The sequence below is a fragment of the Patella vulgata genome, chromosome 8 (genome assembly GCF_932274485.2).
Source record: "Patella vulgata chromosome 8, xgPatVulg1.2, whole genome shotgun sequence".
NCBI lineage: Eukaryota > Metazoa > Mollusca > Gastropoda > Patellidae > Patella > Patella vulgata.
In genome coordinates this window covers 44,517,350-44,537,406 of record NC_065886.2, presented here as the reverse complement: position 1 = coordinate 44,537,406, position 20,057 = coordinate 44,517,350, and the positions used below count along the sequence as shown (strand labels likewise).

Sequence of the window (20,057 nt, the reverse complement as noted above, 5' to 3'; positions counted from 1 at the left end):
GTCTGGGAGGGTCTGGGGCCCCGGAATTCATCCTCTCCACAACGGACCACTGAGAAGGATGACTAAATCAAATATTTGCTCCAGATTGTTGTCTGGGGGGACCATTCAGAATTCTACACAATACTACTACAAACCATCCTTAATTTCCCATTGACTTCAATGTTAATTCTGGCTCACTTGCCTGTCTCTAAATTTTCCCAAACGGTTTTCACTATAGAGAGCAACAAATCGTCAAGTGCAGTATTGATCGATTTCCTAGACATGCTAGTAGATGACTTTTCAAAGATGAGCATTAACAACAGACCTTGTATGTGTTTTGTTCTTTTTTTATCGATGGTGTATAAGGATACCAACTACCCTTAATAAAACCAGCTCGATCTTTATAACAATGATTTTATATTTCTGTATCGGGTTGCTGTTTGGTTTTGGTATAAACATAATCTTTGTAGAGTAGACATCTATTGATCTATAAACACCGAAATACATCCGGGGTTTTTTTTGTTTTTTGGGGGGGGGGGGGGGTTGAGTGGGTTTTATTTTTTAAGAATTCTGCTGGGAATCCTAAACTTTTATTTGTCAGGTTTTATAACTCTAGGGGCTTTGCCGGCCCTTATTCAAATTCAATAGAAGACTTGATCTCGCTGTATGAAATGAAATAGGGTTTAATGTCCTATTGTTTTGCTCCGAACTGGGCTAATGAAAACAAACACGCGCCATACAGTGTGCTATGAGGGAAATTTTGCCCGGACAGCGGCAGTACGGTCTACTCTTATATCAAATTCCAAATGTCAAGGGATCTTTTACGTGAACGCCAATGTGTACACGGGACCTCGGTTTTTCGACTAGATAGCTGTCCTTGTCAGGCCCTCCGTCCTGCATCACCGACAAGTGATCTGGATGAACTTTCTCGGCCAATGCATGAATCGAACAACCCACCTCCAGGCTAGCGATCTCGCTTTAACCCCGCTCATCTTATCAAGGTCGTCAGGTAATACCCTAGCTGCATATTTCGACTTGAGAGCCTATCAAATTCCACGATCATCGCGAATAGCAAGTCGCGCTTTCCAACTAAAATAAGTTCGTTCAATGTCAAGGTTCACGTTTTTGAAGATAACGTAGCAATAAGTTCGGGAATTGTAAAGTAATATGGGATGACCATATTATTTTGTCATTAGCTCCTGGACTATTATGCTTATATAGGTTTTGGTAAAACTCCTTTGTTTCATTTTTTGTTCCACGCTGTACTAATATTAGACCGCTAAAAGAACCTGGCCGAAAGAAGTAGTTTCTAATACAAGCTCCCGCGTCTCGTGAATATTTAGTAGGTCAATGGTGTAGGATAGGGGACATGGTAAGGAACAGCGTATGGTCGTTCGGGTGGGACGAAAACACGAGGCCCCGTGGACACATCGACATGCACGTAAAAGAACCCTTGACAGCTGAAATTCGAAGTAAGAGTAGCCCGTAGCGCCGCTCTCCGGGCAAAATGTATAAACTAAAAGCTTTTTGAAATTTAAGTTACTTTACTTACTTTAACTAGATATAAAAGATTCTACAGCAAAAAGAGTGGCCGATGGTCCGTCGTCCTTTGCAAAGAGTGTGGAGTGGGGGCTACCAGCACGTTAAAGAGATATTAAAGAGGGTATTGATATTGGAGGCAAACTATCAATTAATTTCACCGTCTTTGTACCCCCATTTGCATGGCCATTTCAGTTGAATTTTTGGTCTACAATCCAAGAGGAGGATTTGAATTAACATTTTCTGCTAGGTACTGGTATATTGTCATGGTTTCGAGCCACCCAACGCAATTCTGGAACCAGGCAACAAGACCAGAATTTTACATCCATGTAAATGGGTAAATCAATGACGGTTTGCCCCCATAATGAGGATAAAATATATTCTAAACGATAATGATCTCAGAAGTATTTCTGAGTATCTGCACCAAACAAAACCACCAACAATCCAGCCACTGGTTTTAAAAAATATCTTAGGTTTCTAATATGTGTCTTATGAAGAAAGGAATTTTATAAGATAAAGCGTCAATTCCGTATTTTATTATTTCAAATGATATAAAAATCTGGGTTGCATGAAGGCAAGAATTATAACAAGATAAACCGTTTCAAATTTGTTTCATAACAAAGATACACGCATTTGCCATGTAAAATATGCCCATATTTGCACTAGGTGGACAGAGAACATGGAAAATCATTAGATCCCCTCCTTGAAAGTACTGCTTGGTGAGGCGCGGATATTAGATTGTACGGTGTGAACGGCTGATAATAAAGTAAGCATTAAAAACACAACACAATTTATATGGAATACAATTACTGGTTTATACACATATAGCACGACGTTTCGACAAGTATTCTCTTATCGTTATCAAGTATCGTTTTATAACTATGTTGAAGGTTTTGGATATTCTGTTTTCTTGCATCTGAATGTATGGGGCATACGAGTAAATAATGTTCGGAATCTTCACAGTTGTGATCACAGAGGCAAGCAGGGTCATCATGACTATCTGAGGAATTTATGGCCTTGTAGATTTACCGCATTATCCTCACATCACATTTGGAAAAACTCTGTTAAAACTGTAGTTTCTATTGCGTTCTATTGGACGAATCACGTCACATGACCATTTAAGTCAACACGAATCCTCTCAAAACATCCCACTTTGTTTGATTGGGCGCGAAATTTAAAAGGGGATTTGATCAAAATTCGAGGTATTTCTCTAAGAACTTTGATTTTAGGAATGAGAATGCTGTTATTAACACATTCTTTCACTAAAATGTTAAATTGCTTTTTGATGGAATTGAGATGGGGTTTAACGTCCCACTGTTCTGCTCCGAACTGGGCAAATGAAGTCGGACATACGCCATACAGTGTGTTATGAGGGAAATTTTGCCCGGACAGCGGCACTACGGGCTACTCTTATATCGAATCCCAACTGCCAAGGGTTCTTTTACGTGCACGCCAATGTGTACAGGGACCTGTGTTTTTCGTCCCATCGGAACGACTAAACAATTGTCCTTTTCAGGCCCTCCGTCCTGCATCACTGACAAGGGAGAACCACGCCGGAAAATTTGGAGGAACTTTAGCGGCCAATGCAGGGTTCGCAAAGGTGGCAAGAGATTCGATGTCAGCTACTGACCTACTCGTGAACCCACTGCTTCACACCAAATTTGATAAAGGTCTGTTAAAAATTGGTCTCTCTCGCGTTCACAAAGTATTCAATAGGAAGATCCGCTTAACATCAAAAACACAATACAGAACTTTATGATCACACACAAATAATGTGATACTTGCTTTGATTTGATCTGGACATCTCTCTTTAGCCACGCATTAAGTAGTTGGTCCAGCAACCCTGGTTACTTTTCACGTCAACCTTTTACAATAATATGGGTTATTAACAAATTGTTTATATAATAATAAAATACCTCTTAAAGACTCCTCCAATGTTTAGATAGTTTAATTAATTTATATTTTAAAGCAATGGGTGGCAATAGAATTGATAATATTTGGAATGAAAGTTTATCCGATGACTTACACATATTATAAATTGAAAAGATATTGATCATAAGTTAGTGTTCGAATTTAGTGTACTTTATGTCACATAATATGGATGCTATTATATATGGCGGGGTATCGGGTTCAAATGCAATCTAGGCAGAAAGTCAACAGTAAAAAGTAAAAAATCTAAAGTAAACAGGAAAATTCTTATCTAAAAGAGTATTTTTATGGTGAAAACCTATAAATTAATGTACTTAGTCTGCAGAAACATCAAGCTTTTCAACTTTCATGGACATAATTTCTACTTTCTACTACCAACTTTTGACTTTCGATTTTCCGCTTTCTACTTTATATTGTCAACTTTTGACTCTCGACTTTCCACTTCAGATTTTCTATTTACGATTTTCTAACGCAGATTTTCTCCAATACTATGGTGGCTGATAGTGGCCATGTAATTTTTCGCCATTTTCATAACCCGTCAACACGACATAACGACAGTATTAATGATAGCATACGTCAAAGTAGACTTGGATATTATAGACTTTTGGCAAGCGGAATCTTTCACATCCGTATCGCGTATCAGTATCGTATACGTGATACGTTGCGTCAGTGTAGTTTTAGAGTTTTGACAGACGTTCGTGCCGCGTACGTATGAGTAGTTGAGCTTAGCTTAGTTCTCTTACGTCAACATGACGACGGTTATCTACCAAAATCACCATCAGTGCTAGTCAAGTGCCTACTGTCTGATTCATCGTAAATTTTAAACGGATTTCTTCGATTATGAACAAACTACTTAACGTTGGTTATTATAAACTTACCTGTGTGTTTGTAATGAACTCCCGTTCGATAAAATCCATTGCACAACTAATTATCACAACGATGAAAACAAGTTCTCTCTTGAAAAATTGAAATATCACAAACTTTTCCCAGAGAAAAATACCAATATGGAAGATGGTTACGTCACTCTGCGGAAGATATCATTTCGTATTAGGGGTGACAGCATAGGAAATTCAAGTACAATTACGACAAGAATCCATGACCACTCGGACCAAAGATCACTCGGTTCAAGACCAGTCGGACCAAGTGATAGACCACTTAGCCCAAACAAATAGACTACTCGGACCATACAAAAAGACTATTCGGACCCAACAGAAAGACGACTCGGACCAATAATAAAATGTTGTTTTAATAAATTGATAATTGCGTTTGTTTTAATATAATTACTCGAACCAATAATAAAGTGTTATTTTAATAAATTGATAATTGTGTTTATTTTAATATGACTACTCGAACCAATAATAAAGTGTTATTTGAATAAATTGATAATTGTGTGTGTTTTAATATGACTACTCGAACTAATAATAACGTGTTGTTTGAATAAATTGATAATTGTATTCCAAATCGCAAAATATCGAGAACCACACTTGTAGTCACGTTTAAAAAGGGGCATATAAACGTCCGGTCTTCGTATTATTATGTGCTGTTTATATTAACGCATCAAGGGCGGATAACTTGAAAACGTGTCTCCACCCCCCCCCCCCACCATATATAGTAACCCAGGGTTTAGTGGGGTAGAACGGAATGAAACCACTGGGGATACCGCGAATGTGGAAAAAGTAAAATTAGGCTATCAGACAAGAACAGTATACCCGTATATGTAGAAACTGTCAAAAGTCTGGACATACCGAGTCTCATTGCAAGAGTAAAGAAAAATTAGATTGATATTTTTTTTTGGCACCATTATTAATTAATTTTAAAACTAATCGTTGATTTATTTACGTACACAAAATTGAACCAAACAACTCTAAATATAAGAATTCCGTATAAGAATTATTTGCTTCTTTGTATTGTGATTTAATAATAAATAAATAGCAAATTGTCTAGCCTTATAATATAATTTAATTGGTCCGACTGGTCTTGTTTTGGTCAGACTGGTCTTAGTCCGAGTAGTCTTTGGTCCGAGTGGTCTGGATACCTACGACAATTGGCATTGAGTTTGAGCGTTCGCACACATAACTACCCGCATTCCTGTATTTGGTTACCGTCTTTTACATTCTAGTAAAATCTCTGCAAATTTTATAGCTTTACTTTTTGAAATATTTTGTTCTAATTATTTGATTAGCGACTCGGATGGGATTATTTACTTTTGAACACGCATGCCGCACAAACACAACTATACATTCGTTTTACGGGCTTTATCACACTTCGGTCAAAACTGTCGAATCGAGAATTAATGTTCCGCTTCTTACGGGGTCATACGGGCTTAGTAGCATTATATACCCACCCGGGCACCCAATACGGCAATAGACACGCTGAGGGCTGCCGCAACACGCTTAAAGATGTTACTGAAGCGGTTATTATTCGATCGAAAGAATGCGTATAAAATTAAAAATACACTCAGAGAATTCGGAGGTAAGCTTCATGATCCTTGTTAAATTATTTATAACATAAAGAAGATAGGATATTTATAGTTTATTTATGACTTTATTTTTACGAGTATCCGTGCAATCAGTGATATTTTAATTGTGAAGAAAATTTGATAGACTGGCGATCAATGGTTTCCATTAAATCTCCTATGTAATTGCCTTCAATTGATATTTTTCGTCGCCCAAACCCATATACGATTAAAATGATCGCGCTGTCAAACTATCTTTCAATGTTAACCAACCCCCGCAACAGGTATATTGGATTCGACCAATACGTCACGAAGACATTGTTGACATCGACTCTGTCGAAATTACAAGTAAATTTTCAAATTTTTCAAGAGAGAAATTGTTCTCATCGTTGTGATAATTAGTTGTGCAATGGATTTTATCGAACGGGAGTTCATTACAAACACACAGGTAAGTTTATAATAACCAAAGTTAAGTAGTTTGTTCATAATCGAAGAAATCCGTTTAAAATTTACGATGAATCAGACAGTAGTCACAAATGCCTAGACTCGACAGCAATTTTGGGTTTCACTCATTTCAGAAAGTTTATACCCCTTTACGGTAGAATCACTTCAGTTACAGATTTGCATGGTCCCACCTCCCTAAATTTGGCACGTAGATCATTCAGCATGCAGACAAACAGGAAAAATATGAAAATACCGAGAAAAACTTATCAAAAATAATGATTAAATTCCCGTCTTTATCATGGTTGAAATCACATCAAATATACACCTTCGTGTTCTAGGATACACATAGATTCATAAAAACGCTATGCAACAACATTTCAGCGTATACAAGTAGCAAAAAAGGCGATAAAAAGACGACGATGTTATACGGACCCTTTCCGTGTGAAAGCTGTTCGATACGTGCTGCCGCATCGGTGTGCTGGTTGGTTGGTTGGTTGGTTGCTGGGGTTTTACGTCCACTTCCACCTAAGGTGATATCGTAGACAAAGATGTTTCCTAAGAAACTTACTGGAGGAAGCCGTATGGATTAGGCTTGGTCCAGTTTAATTTGAGACATAGTGTCTTGGCAGGGAATGCCCAAGTTAAAAATCTCATCGAAAGGAGAGGAGAAAGTTTTGGGGGTAGAAAAGGGGTGGCGAGCGGGCGTAGTCTGGTCCGCTTGGCCATTAATGTTACGATCTTTGTTTGGGTAGGTAGGGGTAGGTAAGACTGTCAGCCGGGCCCCAGGGCCGACCTAGGTTCAGGGGTGCAGCGATGTTCTGGACCGGAACCAAAACAGAAAACGGCCCTCCACAGGGTACCCGACGTCCCTTCACTTAGGGACGTCCGACTAGCAGTAGCCCTCGGGATGATCACTTATGGATCCCGTCCGTTGGGTCTTGGGGTGGGCCCCAAATCTTCACAGAGTAGAACACTCTTTTCGTCTCTGCGGGGTCACATCATCATATCAAGGATACCGATCTCACACACACGAATTCGTAGATTAACTCATATATTTCGTGTTTGCTTACTTTTGGATAAAGTAAGTTCGGAACACTGAGAGCTGTGTTAAGGGAACTCAGTTTATCCGTGAGGGGTTTCCTTTCGGATGAGAGGCGAGCACAGTCTACTAGAATATGAGTAGGAGACACGTCCGAGCCACATCCGTGTGCTGTATCACGTATGAGAAATACACACACATTGATGACGTCACACACAAAATCCATACGGATACGCGATGCGGACCAGGAATTTACGCTTGCCAAACGTCTCTAATATCCAAGTCTACTTTGACGTATGCTCTCACCAATACTGTCGTTATGTCGTGTTGACGGGTTATGAAAATGGCGAAAAATTACATGGCCACTATCAGCCACCATAGTATTGGAGAAAATCTGCGTTAGAAAATCGTGAGTAGAAAAGTGGAAAGTCGAGAGTAAAAAGTTGACAGTAGAAAGTAGAAAGCGGAAAGTCGAAAGTCAAAAGTTGATAGTAGAAAGTAGAAATTATGTCCATGAAAGTTGAAAAGCTTGATGTTTCTGCAGACTAAGTACATTAATTTATAGGTTTTCACCATAAAAATACCCTTTTAGATAAGAATTTTCCCGTTTACTTTAGATTTTCTACTTTTTACTGTTGACTTTCTGCTTTTTACTCTAGATTGCATTTTGAACCCGATACCCCGCCATAATTATATTGTTAAAGATACCAAATGAAACTGGGGGCTGGGGCGACTGGTTAGAGCGTGCGCGTTGTATCATAAGGTTTTGATATTGAATGAACTAGTGTGGTTTCGATTCCCCGGTTGTACGTGACAAGGAGTAGGGTCGCCTGTCCAAGCTCGTGGGTTTTCTCCGTGCCTGTTCGGGTTCCTCCTAATTGAAATAAAATTGAAACATGTTAGCTCTCTCTCTCTCTCTCTCTCTCTCTCTCTATAAGGCAGGTAAAGATAAAAGATACAAATCACAATATAATTGCATTTGTCACCACCTTTAATCCTCACTATATAATTTTTCCAGCGTAATTAAAACACATTTTCCACTACTTCAACAAGATAAAAAATTTAAAAAACTTATTGATACACAAACATTTATCCCGTCAAAAAGACAACCTAAAAACCTTAAATCACTGTTAACTAGGGCTAAATTTGAATCATTCAGTCCAATTAAGGAAGTTGTAAAATGTGGAAGGGATAATTGTGGCACGTGTAGATATTTAATTGAAGGTAAATCATTTATATTTGACAGTGGAAAAGAATTTTTTGTCAATGAAAGTATGAACTGTAAAGTAACTCATGTATTATATGTCATAAAATGTAGTGACTGTGCCGAACTGTACATCGGCTGCACGAACAAGTTACAAATCAGATTAACGGTTCATAGACAACATATCAGGGAACCAAATTTAAGGAAGATCCCTTTAAGTGAGCACCTTGATATCTGCGGTAAGGGTGAATTCAAAATATACCCTTTCTTTAAGATGCCGTATTCAGATCCCATGAAGATGAGATTGAAGGAACAATATTTTATTGACAAATTCAAACCCAAATTAAACATTTCAAAATAATTACAATATTATGCTATATATTATATATTATCTACTTCATTATTATTATAGTATTGTATGTTTATTCTTCCATGACGTCACGTCATTGTTATTGTTATTGTATGTCTTGACAAGCTCAGGCGAAACATGTAGACAATTAAACAATTAGGTTACTAATATCTTAACTTCAGATTTCTATTGGATTCCTATTTGACTTTGATAATGAAAACATAAAGCAAGTTAGCTCGTTTATGTTATCCTTTAACCAACTTTTAAGGGCGAAAGATCAGCACACTAGTGGATCACAGGGTTGGGATACCACGCTAAAATATAAAACATCCCCGGAATTATTAGAGATCTAAGTTTACGCTTATACAGTTGGAAAAAACACACCAATACTATATAAATCCATTTTATTACATATAGAAAATATCAAGTCATGCATAGGGTGTAATAAAAAAATATACAAACAGAAATACGGGCGAATAGCGTACAATGCGACATTTGTTAATGGCAAGCCTTTGTCAGGATGGAAGTCGAGACCAGACTCGGCTTATAATCAGTTACATTGGTACTACACGAAGGTTTCCGGAAGCTTCCGATCCAAACGAATTAGAATTTCGGTCAAACGAATTAATATTTCGTTAAAATAAATTTATTAATATTTCATTTTGATCAAACGAAGTAATATTTCGTTTAAACGAAGTAATATTTCGTTTAAACGAAGTAATATTTCGTTTAAACGAAGTAATATTTCGTTTAAACGAAGTAATATTTCGATTAAACTAAATAATTGTATAAAAGTGGAATCGTGCAAGAAAAAATTATGTAAGAGTGAAATGATGGGTGTACTTATGAGTCTCCGTATCTGCTAGACCACGCAGCATTAGTATTTCGTTTAAACGAATTAACATTTTGTTTAGACGAATTAATATTTCGTTTAAACAAAATAATTATATATGAAAGGAATCGTCCACGAAAAAGAATATGTTAAGAGTGTAGTCGTGTACGTAAGGGCCTCCGTATCTGTTAGACCACGGAGAAGAACGATATTTTTACCATTCTTTAAATACATTTAATCAACTGTCAGGAAGGGCCAAAACCAATGCCAGGTTACGTATTGTGTTCTACAAACTGGATAGAAATTCGGCTTCTAGTTCAGCAATGGCTAGCGAGGGATTGGGTCATTGCTTAAGGAAAATGTATTTTCCCTACTTTTCGGCATTCGCAATACGCGACACCCTTAAACAGCGTTCTTTGTTACCCTTTGACTGCGATTCTTCAAGGTTGTCCCTGAACTTAATAAAGTAGAGTGGGCACAAGTATCCGTGGACAGACAGATATGGCTGCTAGCGACCAATAGTCACGCAAACACATAACACACAGATGACAGGGGACGTAACTCATGGACACCGTAGCTTCTTAATACATTATCTTTATCCTAGAAATAACAAATTATAAATAAAGCGATTAATGGATTCGATGTATAGATTTGATATCGATGCTTTACATCTCCTAATATTCAACATAATATAGCCAATAGCACAGATTAAACACAACAAAAGCCACGGGAAAAAAATATCTAGATATCTTGTCCACTAAATGACCCACATCTCGTCCCGTAAGTAAAGACGCCCTTGACATAGTTCTTGACAATCTGGGTTTGCCTTCTCTATCTTTATGCATGATTCCTGTTACTTGTTCTTCGTAAATATGGTAAAGTGATGATGTATTCTTAAAGATAGAGCAAATACATTATAAATAAACATTGTAATAAAAACCCCTAATCGTATGTTAAAACTCAAAATGATCTAATTAATGAAAATACATTCAATCTAGGGGCTAAGAGAGATGAAATGAAATGTGGTTTAACGTCCTACTGTTCTACTCCGACTGGGCTAATGAATACGGTGGGTCTAATTGAAGATGACGCGCGAGAATTTGTTCCCCCTTAGTACCAAACATATACGGTGGCTTACATAATATGCTTCAGGTCGACTCTAAAATGTTCCACACAGCCCAAAGCCCCCAGCCCACCCCCGTTAACAAACATTAATATTGGTTTGGGGGTTTTTTTTGTGCCCCCTCCCCCCGCCCCAAACACACACAGGTTCTTGTTCCTCGTGCAAAATCAGCGGTCATCATGCCCCTAGTTAACCTCCATTTAATCAACGACAATACTATTAAAACAAGTAAATCATTATATTTAAAATAAATGTGTCGATTTGATTACGTCTAATGTGTTGAATTGATTTGTGAAGTGGATATAGGGTTATAGTTAAAATAGTCCACAGATACAGACAGTGTTGATATATAGCTAACTGTGTGTTCTACTGTCGACAGTGCAAGCTAAAAACAAACTGGCTTGCTCTTAATATTTCGAAACAAAAGATTAACCGTAAATGAAATAACGCACCAGATCAACTCAATCTATGCTTTATTTTGAACTTAAAATGACTTTAACAAATGGTAGAAAGTCATTTTCTATTTGCCGTGGTTTAATGTTTAAACTAGATGGCATTCACATTTTTAGACATATCTGCCTTGTATCGATGCGACATTAACACTTTAATATTCCATAGGAATAGTCCCATTGTGATTTGATCTAAGTAGATCTGTTCTTGGATTCTGGGGGGTTCACCCTTGGTGGAAGTGAATGTAAAACTCCAATAACGAACGAACCAATGCACGATTCTGGGTAATGAGACGCGTCTAATAAGGTCATTTTGAATATGACATTACATGAAATTTGTTACGTTTATTTTCTAGTTGAAAGTTATTAGTTATCTTCATATCATTGACTTTATTGCGGATTGAATCATTGGATCGATTTTATTTTAGTTACTCACCAAAGACTCTCTGCTTGAAGTATTCGTGGCACTACTGTTGCTATTACTGTTACCGCTACTGTTGGAAAATTTCTTGTAACGTCTGGATAATACGGTCACAAAGGCGTATTCCACATACGCAGCAAAGACAAATACTAAACACGCGGACATCCAGACATCAATAGATTTGGTGTATGGAACTCGGGGTAGTTCCGAACGCACACCGGAACTTTGTGTAGTTATGGTCAGAACTGTTAGAAGACCCACAGAGATTCTAGCCGGGATTGCGTGAAGATCAATCCAGAAGGAAACCCATGACAAGACTACAATCAGTACTGTTGGGATATATGTTTGCGTAAGGTAGAATCCAATCTGTCTCTTCATCTCTAGGGCCGCATACAAACAGGGAAAGTTGCCTAAAATGAACAGAAAGTAATCATCATAATATACATAAAAAGGGAGACAACTGGAACAAAACTATGCATTCTAATTGTAGCAATGGGTCGAGCTTAATATTTAGTACCTTCAATCTTAATAGTCAAGTCCAGGAGAACAGCTTCACACATAACAGCCAACTAGAAACCCAGAGGACAGATACGCGGTCAAGATAAAACACAAAAGAACATGTAGTCTGGAGACTCAGTGCAGGTGCGGTGGGGGCTATTAAATGGGCACAGAACCAGACCTAACTGAAAGTGAAATGCGAAGCCATTCTTGTGTCATGAAAACATGCTGAAAATGATCGAAAGTAATCACCCTTTCAATAAAAATGTAAACTTGCTAAATTCACCTTTGTTCTTTGTGACCCCACAAGGTCAAAAGGTCATGTTTTCTGTTTTTGCACTAGGAAGATGTAAAGCAATAAATGTCAGCATAAATTATAAAAACTAAAGCGAAATCTTTGGAGCTTCGAATAAGATCTTGCATAACAGACCCAAAACACCTCGGCGCCTGTTTCAAAGATTCGTAGAAACTGTTAAATCAAAATCTCTCCAATTTAGTTTCACAATGATTGCTATATACTAAGCAGCAAAATAAACGTTAGTTTGGTATGTTAATCTGAATAGACGCATTGCATCAAAATTGCCAAATGTTTTATTGTATATTTGTGACCACATCTCCAACTGTACCTGAGCAATAAGGCTCCTTCCCAAACACAGAAATGAACCCAGGAAATGTTCTCAAAAACGCAACCTGACTTCTGAGATGGTAATATGTTCTCCATGATTTTCATGTAACTTATGCTTCACGTGCTGTTCACCGTGACCAGCCATATAAAATGCACCCCCATACCTGGTTGAATCATTCGCACTAAAACGCCAGCAGCATGCCACGACTCACGACAGCTCAGAAGAACCAGGCGCTTGGAAGGCTCGGCGCTGGCCACACTGCCCAAGCTGTTGCCAATCACTTCCAGGTCAATGTTCGGACCATCTACAGGCTTCAGCAACGCTTTCGGGCCACCAACACCTCGGTTGATCGTCCCCAAACTGGTAGACCAAGGGTTACCACAAGGCGACAAGACCGCCATATTGTGTAACATCACGCGCAGAATCCCTTCACACAAGCATCTGAGACAGCACGTCAAACAGTGGGAACACACGGAAGATCCACCAGAGAGAACATCCATTACCTTACCGTGGACCGATCTTCACCCCTCGCCATCGATGTGAACTTCTACAGTTTGCCCAACAACACCAGAACTGGCGACACAGGCAATAGAGAACTATTATCTCATGACCAATGTGTAATGGAACGAGGCTCATGCGGGGGGGGGGGGGCTCCAAGCTTAATGGTTTGGGACGGAATCGGCCTGAACCAGAGAGTGGGTCCTGTGGTGTTCAAAAATCTTTGTCCAGGGAGAAGAGGTGGCAACACAACAACAGTGCGCTACATCGATCAAGCTCACAGGCCTCACGTCATACCACATTTCGCACGTCATCGAAACAACGTTTTCCAGCATGACAACGCCCGTGCCCATAGCTCCAGAGTTACTCGGGACTTTCTACAGCAGAACAGTGTCAACGTTATGCACTGGCCAGCCCTTAGTCCGGACTTTAACCCGATTGAACATCTTTGGGATGAAATTCAGAGGAGACTTAATAACGTCGTACCGAGACCAGGGTGGTTATTTCCAATTAAAGCATAGAAACCCAATTGTGTGCTAGCTTGACTTAGGGAGCGGTTGTTATTTTTTGATTAAATGTTTAGGCGGTTTGGGGAATATTGAGGGGTGTCAACGTGCAAAAAACTCTACAATTAAACGACGGAAAAAGCAGTTTACAGAAAATAATTAAGAATTACTTATGGTAATTATGTATGGTAAATGGACAGGTAAGTAACGAAAAATACATTCTGAAAAATGGACCTTCCTTCGATGAATTGAGCTGACAGACATGGCGTCTAACAACAATATTTATGGCTTACGGTGTCTCCCGCCGAATATAAAGTTTCGAGAGGGATTTGAAGCAAATTTTTGATAGATTAATTAGTTTAAATGTATTTTTAGTTCAAATATATCATCAAATCACACAGTTTGTATGCTAGAAAGTATCTCTAAGAGTGTTTGTGTACCTATGGGTATTGTGTGGCGTGGATAATTAAGATCGACATGTTACTTACAGACGCGACAAAAAAAAACATTAAAAAGAATCGTAAAAATCGATTCACCGTGTCGCGTTTCAAATCGTGAGAAGGTGAATTGCGATACAATGATTCAACGATATATCGTGCCAGCACTTTTCCATAAAATTATCACAGAGCTTTAGATACTTACGTACATCAAAGATAAATGTTTAGAAGAGTAATTCAAACCCAATGTAACTTTATTCACTATCAACATTTCTGGACTGGCTTCCTTAATCCTAGCTACCCTAACAGAACATATTTCGCCTTTAAACTATTTGATGTGAAACATAACTATTTATGGCTTTTAAAGATGCATTATGCAATTGTTAATTATACACATGTCAATCTCATAATCAACTCTTATAGACCATCGGATGGCCGAGATTAAATGGATTGAAAAACGATCGCCATTTGATGAGCTAGTTTAAAAAATGGATATCGTAATAACAGTAGCAATGTGAATCGAGACTACGCTATTCCTAAGTCTCGGTTGCCAAATATCGTTGCTACGATAATCAAGTAATTTGAATGATGTGTTCAATATATTCATCTTTCATTATCTAATTTTGAACTGGCGCGAACTGCCAGCTCTTTATCAAAATCTTACATAATGCATCTTTAAGATGGAGGGAAAACAGATTATTATACATTACCCATCTGGAGTTTAGTTGTACAATCATGAGCAGAAATAGACGTTATTTTGAAATCGGGAATGTTAGCAGACGGCAGAAGATTGCTAAATTTTCGTTTCGATGACCAAACGAGTAACATATCTTCTGTCACATATCCATCTGAAGAAGAAGAAAATACAACTGTTAAGTGCGAGAGAGAAACTCGACACAAACTAGGCCATTTCTGGACTAAAATATGGTTCAATTTTATTTCAATAATTCGCTTGCGCGTAGGGGTCTTTTGCAGTGGGAGGAAACCGGAGGAACCTACTCCTTCTCACGTGCAAGTAGGGAATCAAAACCACGCCACTTTACTCTAATGAAATGAAATAAAATGAAATGAAATGAAATAGGGTATAACGTTCTGCCTTACCCGGAGCTTCTCCTTTGCATGAATTTTACCTTGGACGCTACCCTGCAATGGCCATTGTGTATTTATTAAGGAATCGAGATCGAAGAGGCCTTTTAATCAATCTGACGTCTCCACCCCAAGCTGGCCTGAGCCTATTTTGTGACTTTTCTAGTTAGTTTCTTAGGAAACACTTGTCTATTTTATTACCCAAGGTGGTAGCGTACTTTTTCTGCACCGACTGGGCTAATGAAGACGGGCATACGTCATGCAGTGTTCGATGAGGGACATTTTACCCGGACAGTGACACTACGTTCTACTCTTATTTCGAATTCCAACTGTGAAGGGTTCTTCATCAGTCCGGATGGAGCAGAAAAGTTTTTTAAAGATATGTCTTTTATTCAAATGGTTCATAAATATTCGTTTATCTGTTCGCTATTAATCTCCCTCGTAACACAATGTATGGCGTATGCCCGTCTTCATTAGCTCAGTCGGAGCAGAACAGTAGGACGTTAAACCCCATTAAATTTCATTTCTGTCCGCTATACTCTGTAACACTATCGTAGTGATAACAGAGATCAGTTTAGTAAATGCAGCATTTATTTACAACGGGAACAGAATATCAAACAGTTACATAGATATAACATGAACTAAACTACACCGGGAACTATATGACACTACGGGGTAGATGTTCGGCAACAAAAAGGAATTAGCTGTGACATTATCGTCTATGACTTTCTTCGACTTCAGGTTGTGATAACTATTTCCAATGATCAATTAAGTCTGTAACATTGTTTATGTTCTTTCTATATTTATATATCAAATACAGCAAACTACAAAGTTAAATCCAGGAAAACTACAACATCTATTATAGAAACTTAAGGCGTTATTAAAATATCTACGGTCTGAGTTTAGCATCCTTTACAACTCAGACCTAACGGTTTAAATACCACATTTTGTCTATATCCCAGCCTCTCAGCCGAGGAGGCTATGGTGTTCCCCTTTCGGGCCGCTCTATGATATCTGAGGGTAAATCATACCAGCTCTATTAGGGTGGGACAATTACCATTTTTGGGTAAGTGTTTCGTATAGGCACCGTTTTACGTCAACACTATTCTAGTTAATTGTACTAATCCGTGCACGAGATGACTGGACTACAGTCCCCTACTTCCAGCAATGAATACTGACATAGTCTAAGATAGTAGTAGAATAATGCAAGCTACTTCATTACCCTAGTTTTCATCACACATCATGTAGGTAACGAATTTCTATATTAAACAGAACACCTTTCTTAGAACTCAAATAAACCCTATAGTTTTACAACTAGACTGCGACCGTAATGCATATAACTATACTAAATCCACCATTCTGCTCCTCTGCCAAGACAGCGGCTGAACTCGGGTGAGTCCATGCACTCGTCCAATCCTCTCTTCTCCGCCCGTCTGTGGTCGTCTGCCTAAACTCTTGAATATATAGCGCCGGAGAATAGATAAGCTCATGGTCATGCAAGCAATTGTCGCTTTTATCTCGTCATGGCACGCTTACTGACCAGTGCGTATTCCTTTGAAGTAAAGCGGAGTGTGTGCAAAGATCATATGTAGTTTGTAAATGACATATGGGATTAATTACATGTTTAATTAGATCATAGTCAGTTCGTGCCTTAACAGAAGTTTATACAGAGTTGAAAAGTCAATATCATATATTATCAAAAACCAGCTGAGGTCATACAGTTCTAAGCACCTAAATTACAGTTCAATTTGATGAAAGTTATGGAGTACTTTGTTACAACGTCTGTCCAACCTCGTGGGTTTTCTCCGGGTCCTCCAGTTTCCTACCACTGCTAAAGGGGCCGTTCGCATTTGCCTATTTTTCGACGTTCGAACTTTTCGGAGGAATCAAAGACACAGCTAGAATTTTACATGTTGAACTATTTTGAATAATTTTATTTTATCACAATCTTATAAACTGTTTTGTTAACACACAGCTTCCCAGTGTAAACTATATCAGATACTTACAACTTTCCATTTTAAACTGACATACTTGTTTATCCAAAGGAAATTTTCTCAGATCCATCACACATCCTATTTTTAGTGATAATCTGTAATTACAAAGAATACATCTGAGAGCCTAAATACATAACCATTGATTGGAAAATATATTTATAAAGAATATATTTGAGAGTCTAAATACATAACCATTGATTGGAAAATATATTTCAAAATATATTTGTTGCTAAAACTATTATATTATTGTGCGAGATATTTCATGGCTCCATGGAACCTTAAAATAGATGAAAATGGGTCTAAAAGCTAATAATAATGAAATATGAATGTATATAATTTAATTTATAATTATTTATTTTTTTTAAAAAATTGTAATTTCTAATCAATTATGTTAGGTGAAATACATGGACAGACCAAATTGAACGACAGTTAGTTATGCGGTTTTTTTTTTATTGTTACTTTGTCGTTTGTTAAAGATACAAATATGAAAGATTAGATGAAGAGCTGGCAGTTCTCACTATAATAGTTAACAACTAGATAATATAACGGCAATTTGCTGAAAATTTCAGTCAAATTGATCTACTCTGAACCGAGAATTTAGCGATTGAATTTTCGGCCTAGCCTCGATCATCATTGCTAAAGTCGGTACGATAAAAAAAACAGTCTCGATTATCCATTTGATGAATAAATCATGAATGGAAGTTGAACAGCAAATCGGAACCTAATCCAATAAACATCGCAGGCTAGCAATCACATCAAGAGTTGATTATGGTCTGGATAAGTTAATTAATGTCTAATTAATAATTTAGATAACATTTCAGGCCTAAAAAAAGTCCTTCTTGCATAATGTGTGTTTAATTAACCATTACAAATTAATTCCGCATTAGACCAATATTGAAAATTATGAAAAATACTGGGTTACATGTTTAGCTTCTTTAACATAGGTACCTTTATAAACGGCATGTGATTTTAATTGCTAGACAATCTAAGTTAAACATATGATCTATTTAGACTACAACAAACATCTGATAACAATATTGGCAGGGGTGGAATGGTCGGTGGGGTGGGACCACCAGGTAAAAATGGACCGCTGGGCAAGATACACATACTGTATACCGAAAAACAATTAATGTATATAGTGTTGGGTATTGCCACTTCAGTCTCGATACGATACTTGTTGCGATTCAGGTGCTACCATTCGATCCGTATCGCGATTCATAACCAGGTCAGTATTTACCAAGAAAACAACGGGGTCAATGAATAATTGATGTTTTTAAGTCCTGTCGATGTCGTAGAAATAAAATTGATTTATATCACGACATTGATGTGAATCGAAATAAGGACCAAAACAATATAAGAGTGTTTGTGTGACGTGGATAATTAAGACAGGTTACTTACTGAAGCGACAAAATAACAGGAACAAAATCATAAAAAAATGCGATACATCAATTCAATGGTATGGCGCCAGCACTACTCCCTTTATGCAATGGGATTGTAATACTATAGTGTTTATTTTAGTTCTAAGAAAGCTGTTGTTTAATATAGAAATTCATTACCTACATGATCTGTGACGAAAACTAGGGTAATGAAGTAGCTTGCATTATTCTACTACATTATTAGACTAACTCACCGGCAGCTATGTCAGTATCCATTTTGGAAGGTTGTTACTATCGTCCAGTCATCTCGTGCACAGATTAGTACAATTAACTAAAATAGTGTTGACGTAAAACGGTGCCCATATGAAACACTAACCCAAATATGATAATTGTCCCGCCCTAATAGCGGACGCATTATACTTTCTATATAGGAGAGACCGGGTTTGATTTACTCTCCGACATCAGTTTAGAGGCTATGGTGTAGACATCATGACAAGACTGTAAAGAAGACATTATAGAGCGGTCCGGGGGGGGGGGGTTAACATCATACACACAGCCGCCTCGGCTGAGAGGATAGGATAGAGACAATGAAATGAAATGAAATGGAGTTTAACGTCCTACTGTTCTGCTCCTAACCTGGGCTAATGAAGACGGGCATACGCCATACAGTGTGGTATGAGGGAAATTTTGCCCGGACAGCGGCACTACGGCCTACTCTTATATCGAATTCCAACTGCCAAGGGATCTTTTACGTGCACGCCAATGTGTACACAGGACCTTGGTTTTTCGTCCCATAAGAATGACTAGACAACTTTCCTTGTCAGCCCCTCCGTCCTGCATCACTGACAAGGGAGAACCACGCCGGAAAATATGGATGAACTTTCTCGGCCAATGCAGGGATCGAACACCCGACCTCCAGGCTACAAATGTGATGTTTAGGTCGTTAGGTCAGGGTTATAACGGATGTTAAACTCAGACCGTGATATTTTATTAAATTATAAAGTATCTATAATAGATGTTGTAGTTTTCCTGTATTTAATCTATGTAGTTTGCTGTATTTGATATATAAACATAGCAACAACATAAACAGTGTTTCAAACTTAATTGATCATTGGAAATACATCGTAGTTATTACAACGTGAAGTCAAAGAAAGTCCTAGACGATAGTGCCACCCTAGTATCACGAGCCGTTCTCTGGAAGTTCCTGATAAAAGTCACATCTGTCCTACCGTAGTGTCACAGGATGACCTAGTAGGTGACGGGCCCCGGGTAA

General features: G+C 38.0%; 1 protein-coding gene across 1 annotated transcript; it reads right to left on the bottom strand.

The window, feature by feature from the left end:
- Positions 1-10,394: 10,394 nt before the first annotated feature.
- Positions 10,395-15,168, bottom strand: LOC126829841 (glycine receptor subunit alpha-2). The gene is made up of 3 exons (XM_050559981.1): positions 15,039-15,168; positions 11,779-12,173; positions 10,395-10,663 (listed from the first exon to the last, which is right to left on the bottom strand). Exons 1-3 carry the CDS (start codon positions 15,154-15,156, stop codon positions 10,445-10,447), a joined length of 732 nt encoding a protein of 243 aa, XP_050415938.1. The 5' UTR covers positions 15,157-15,168; the 3' UTR covers positions 10,395-10,444.
- Positions 15,169-20,057: the final 4,889 nt, after the last annotated feature.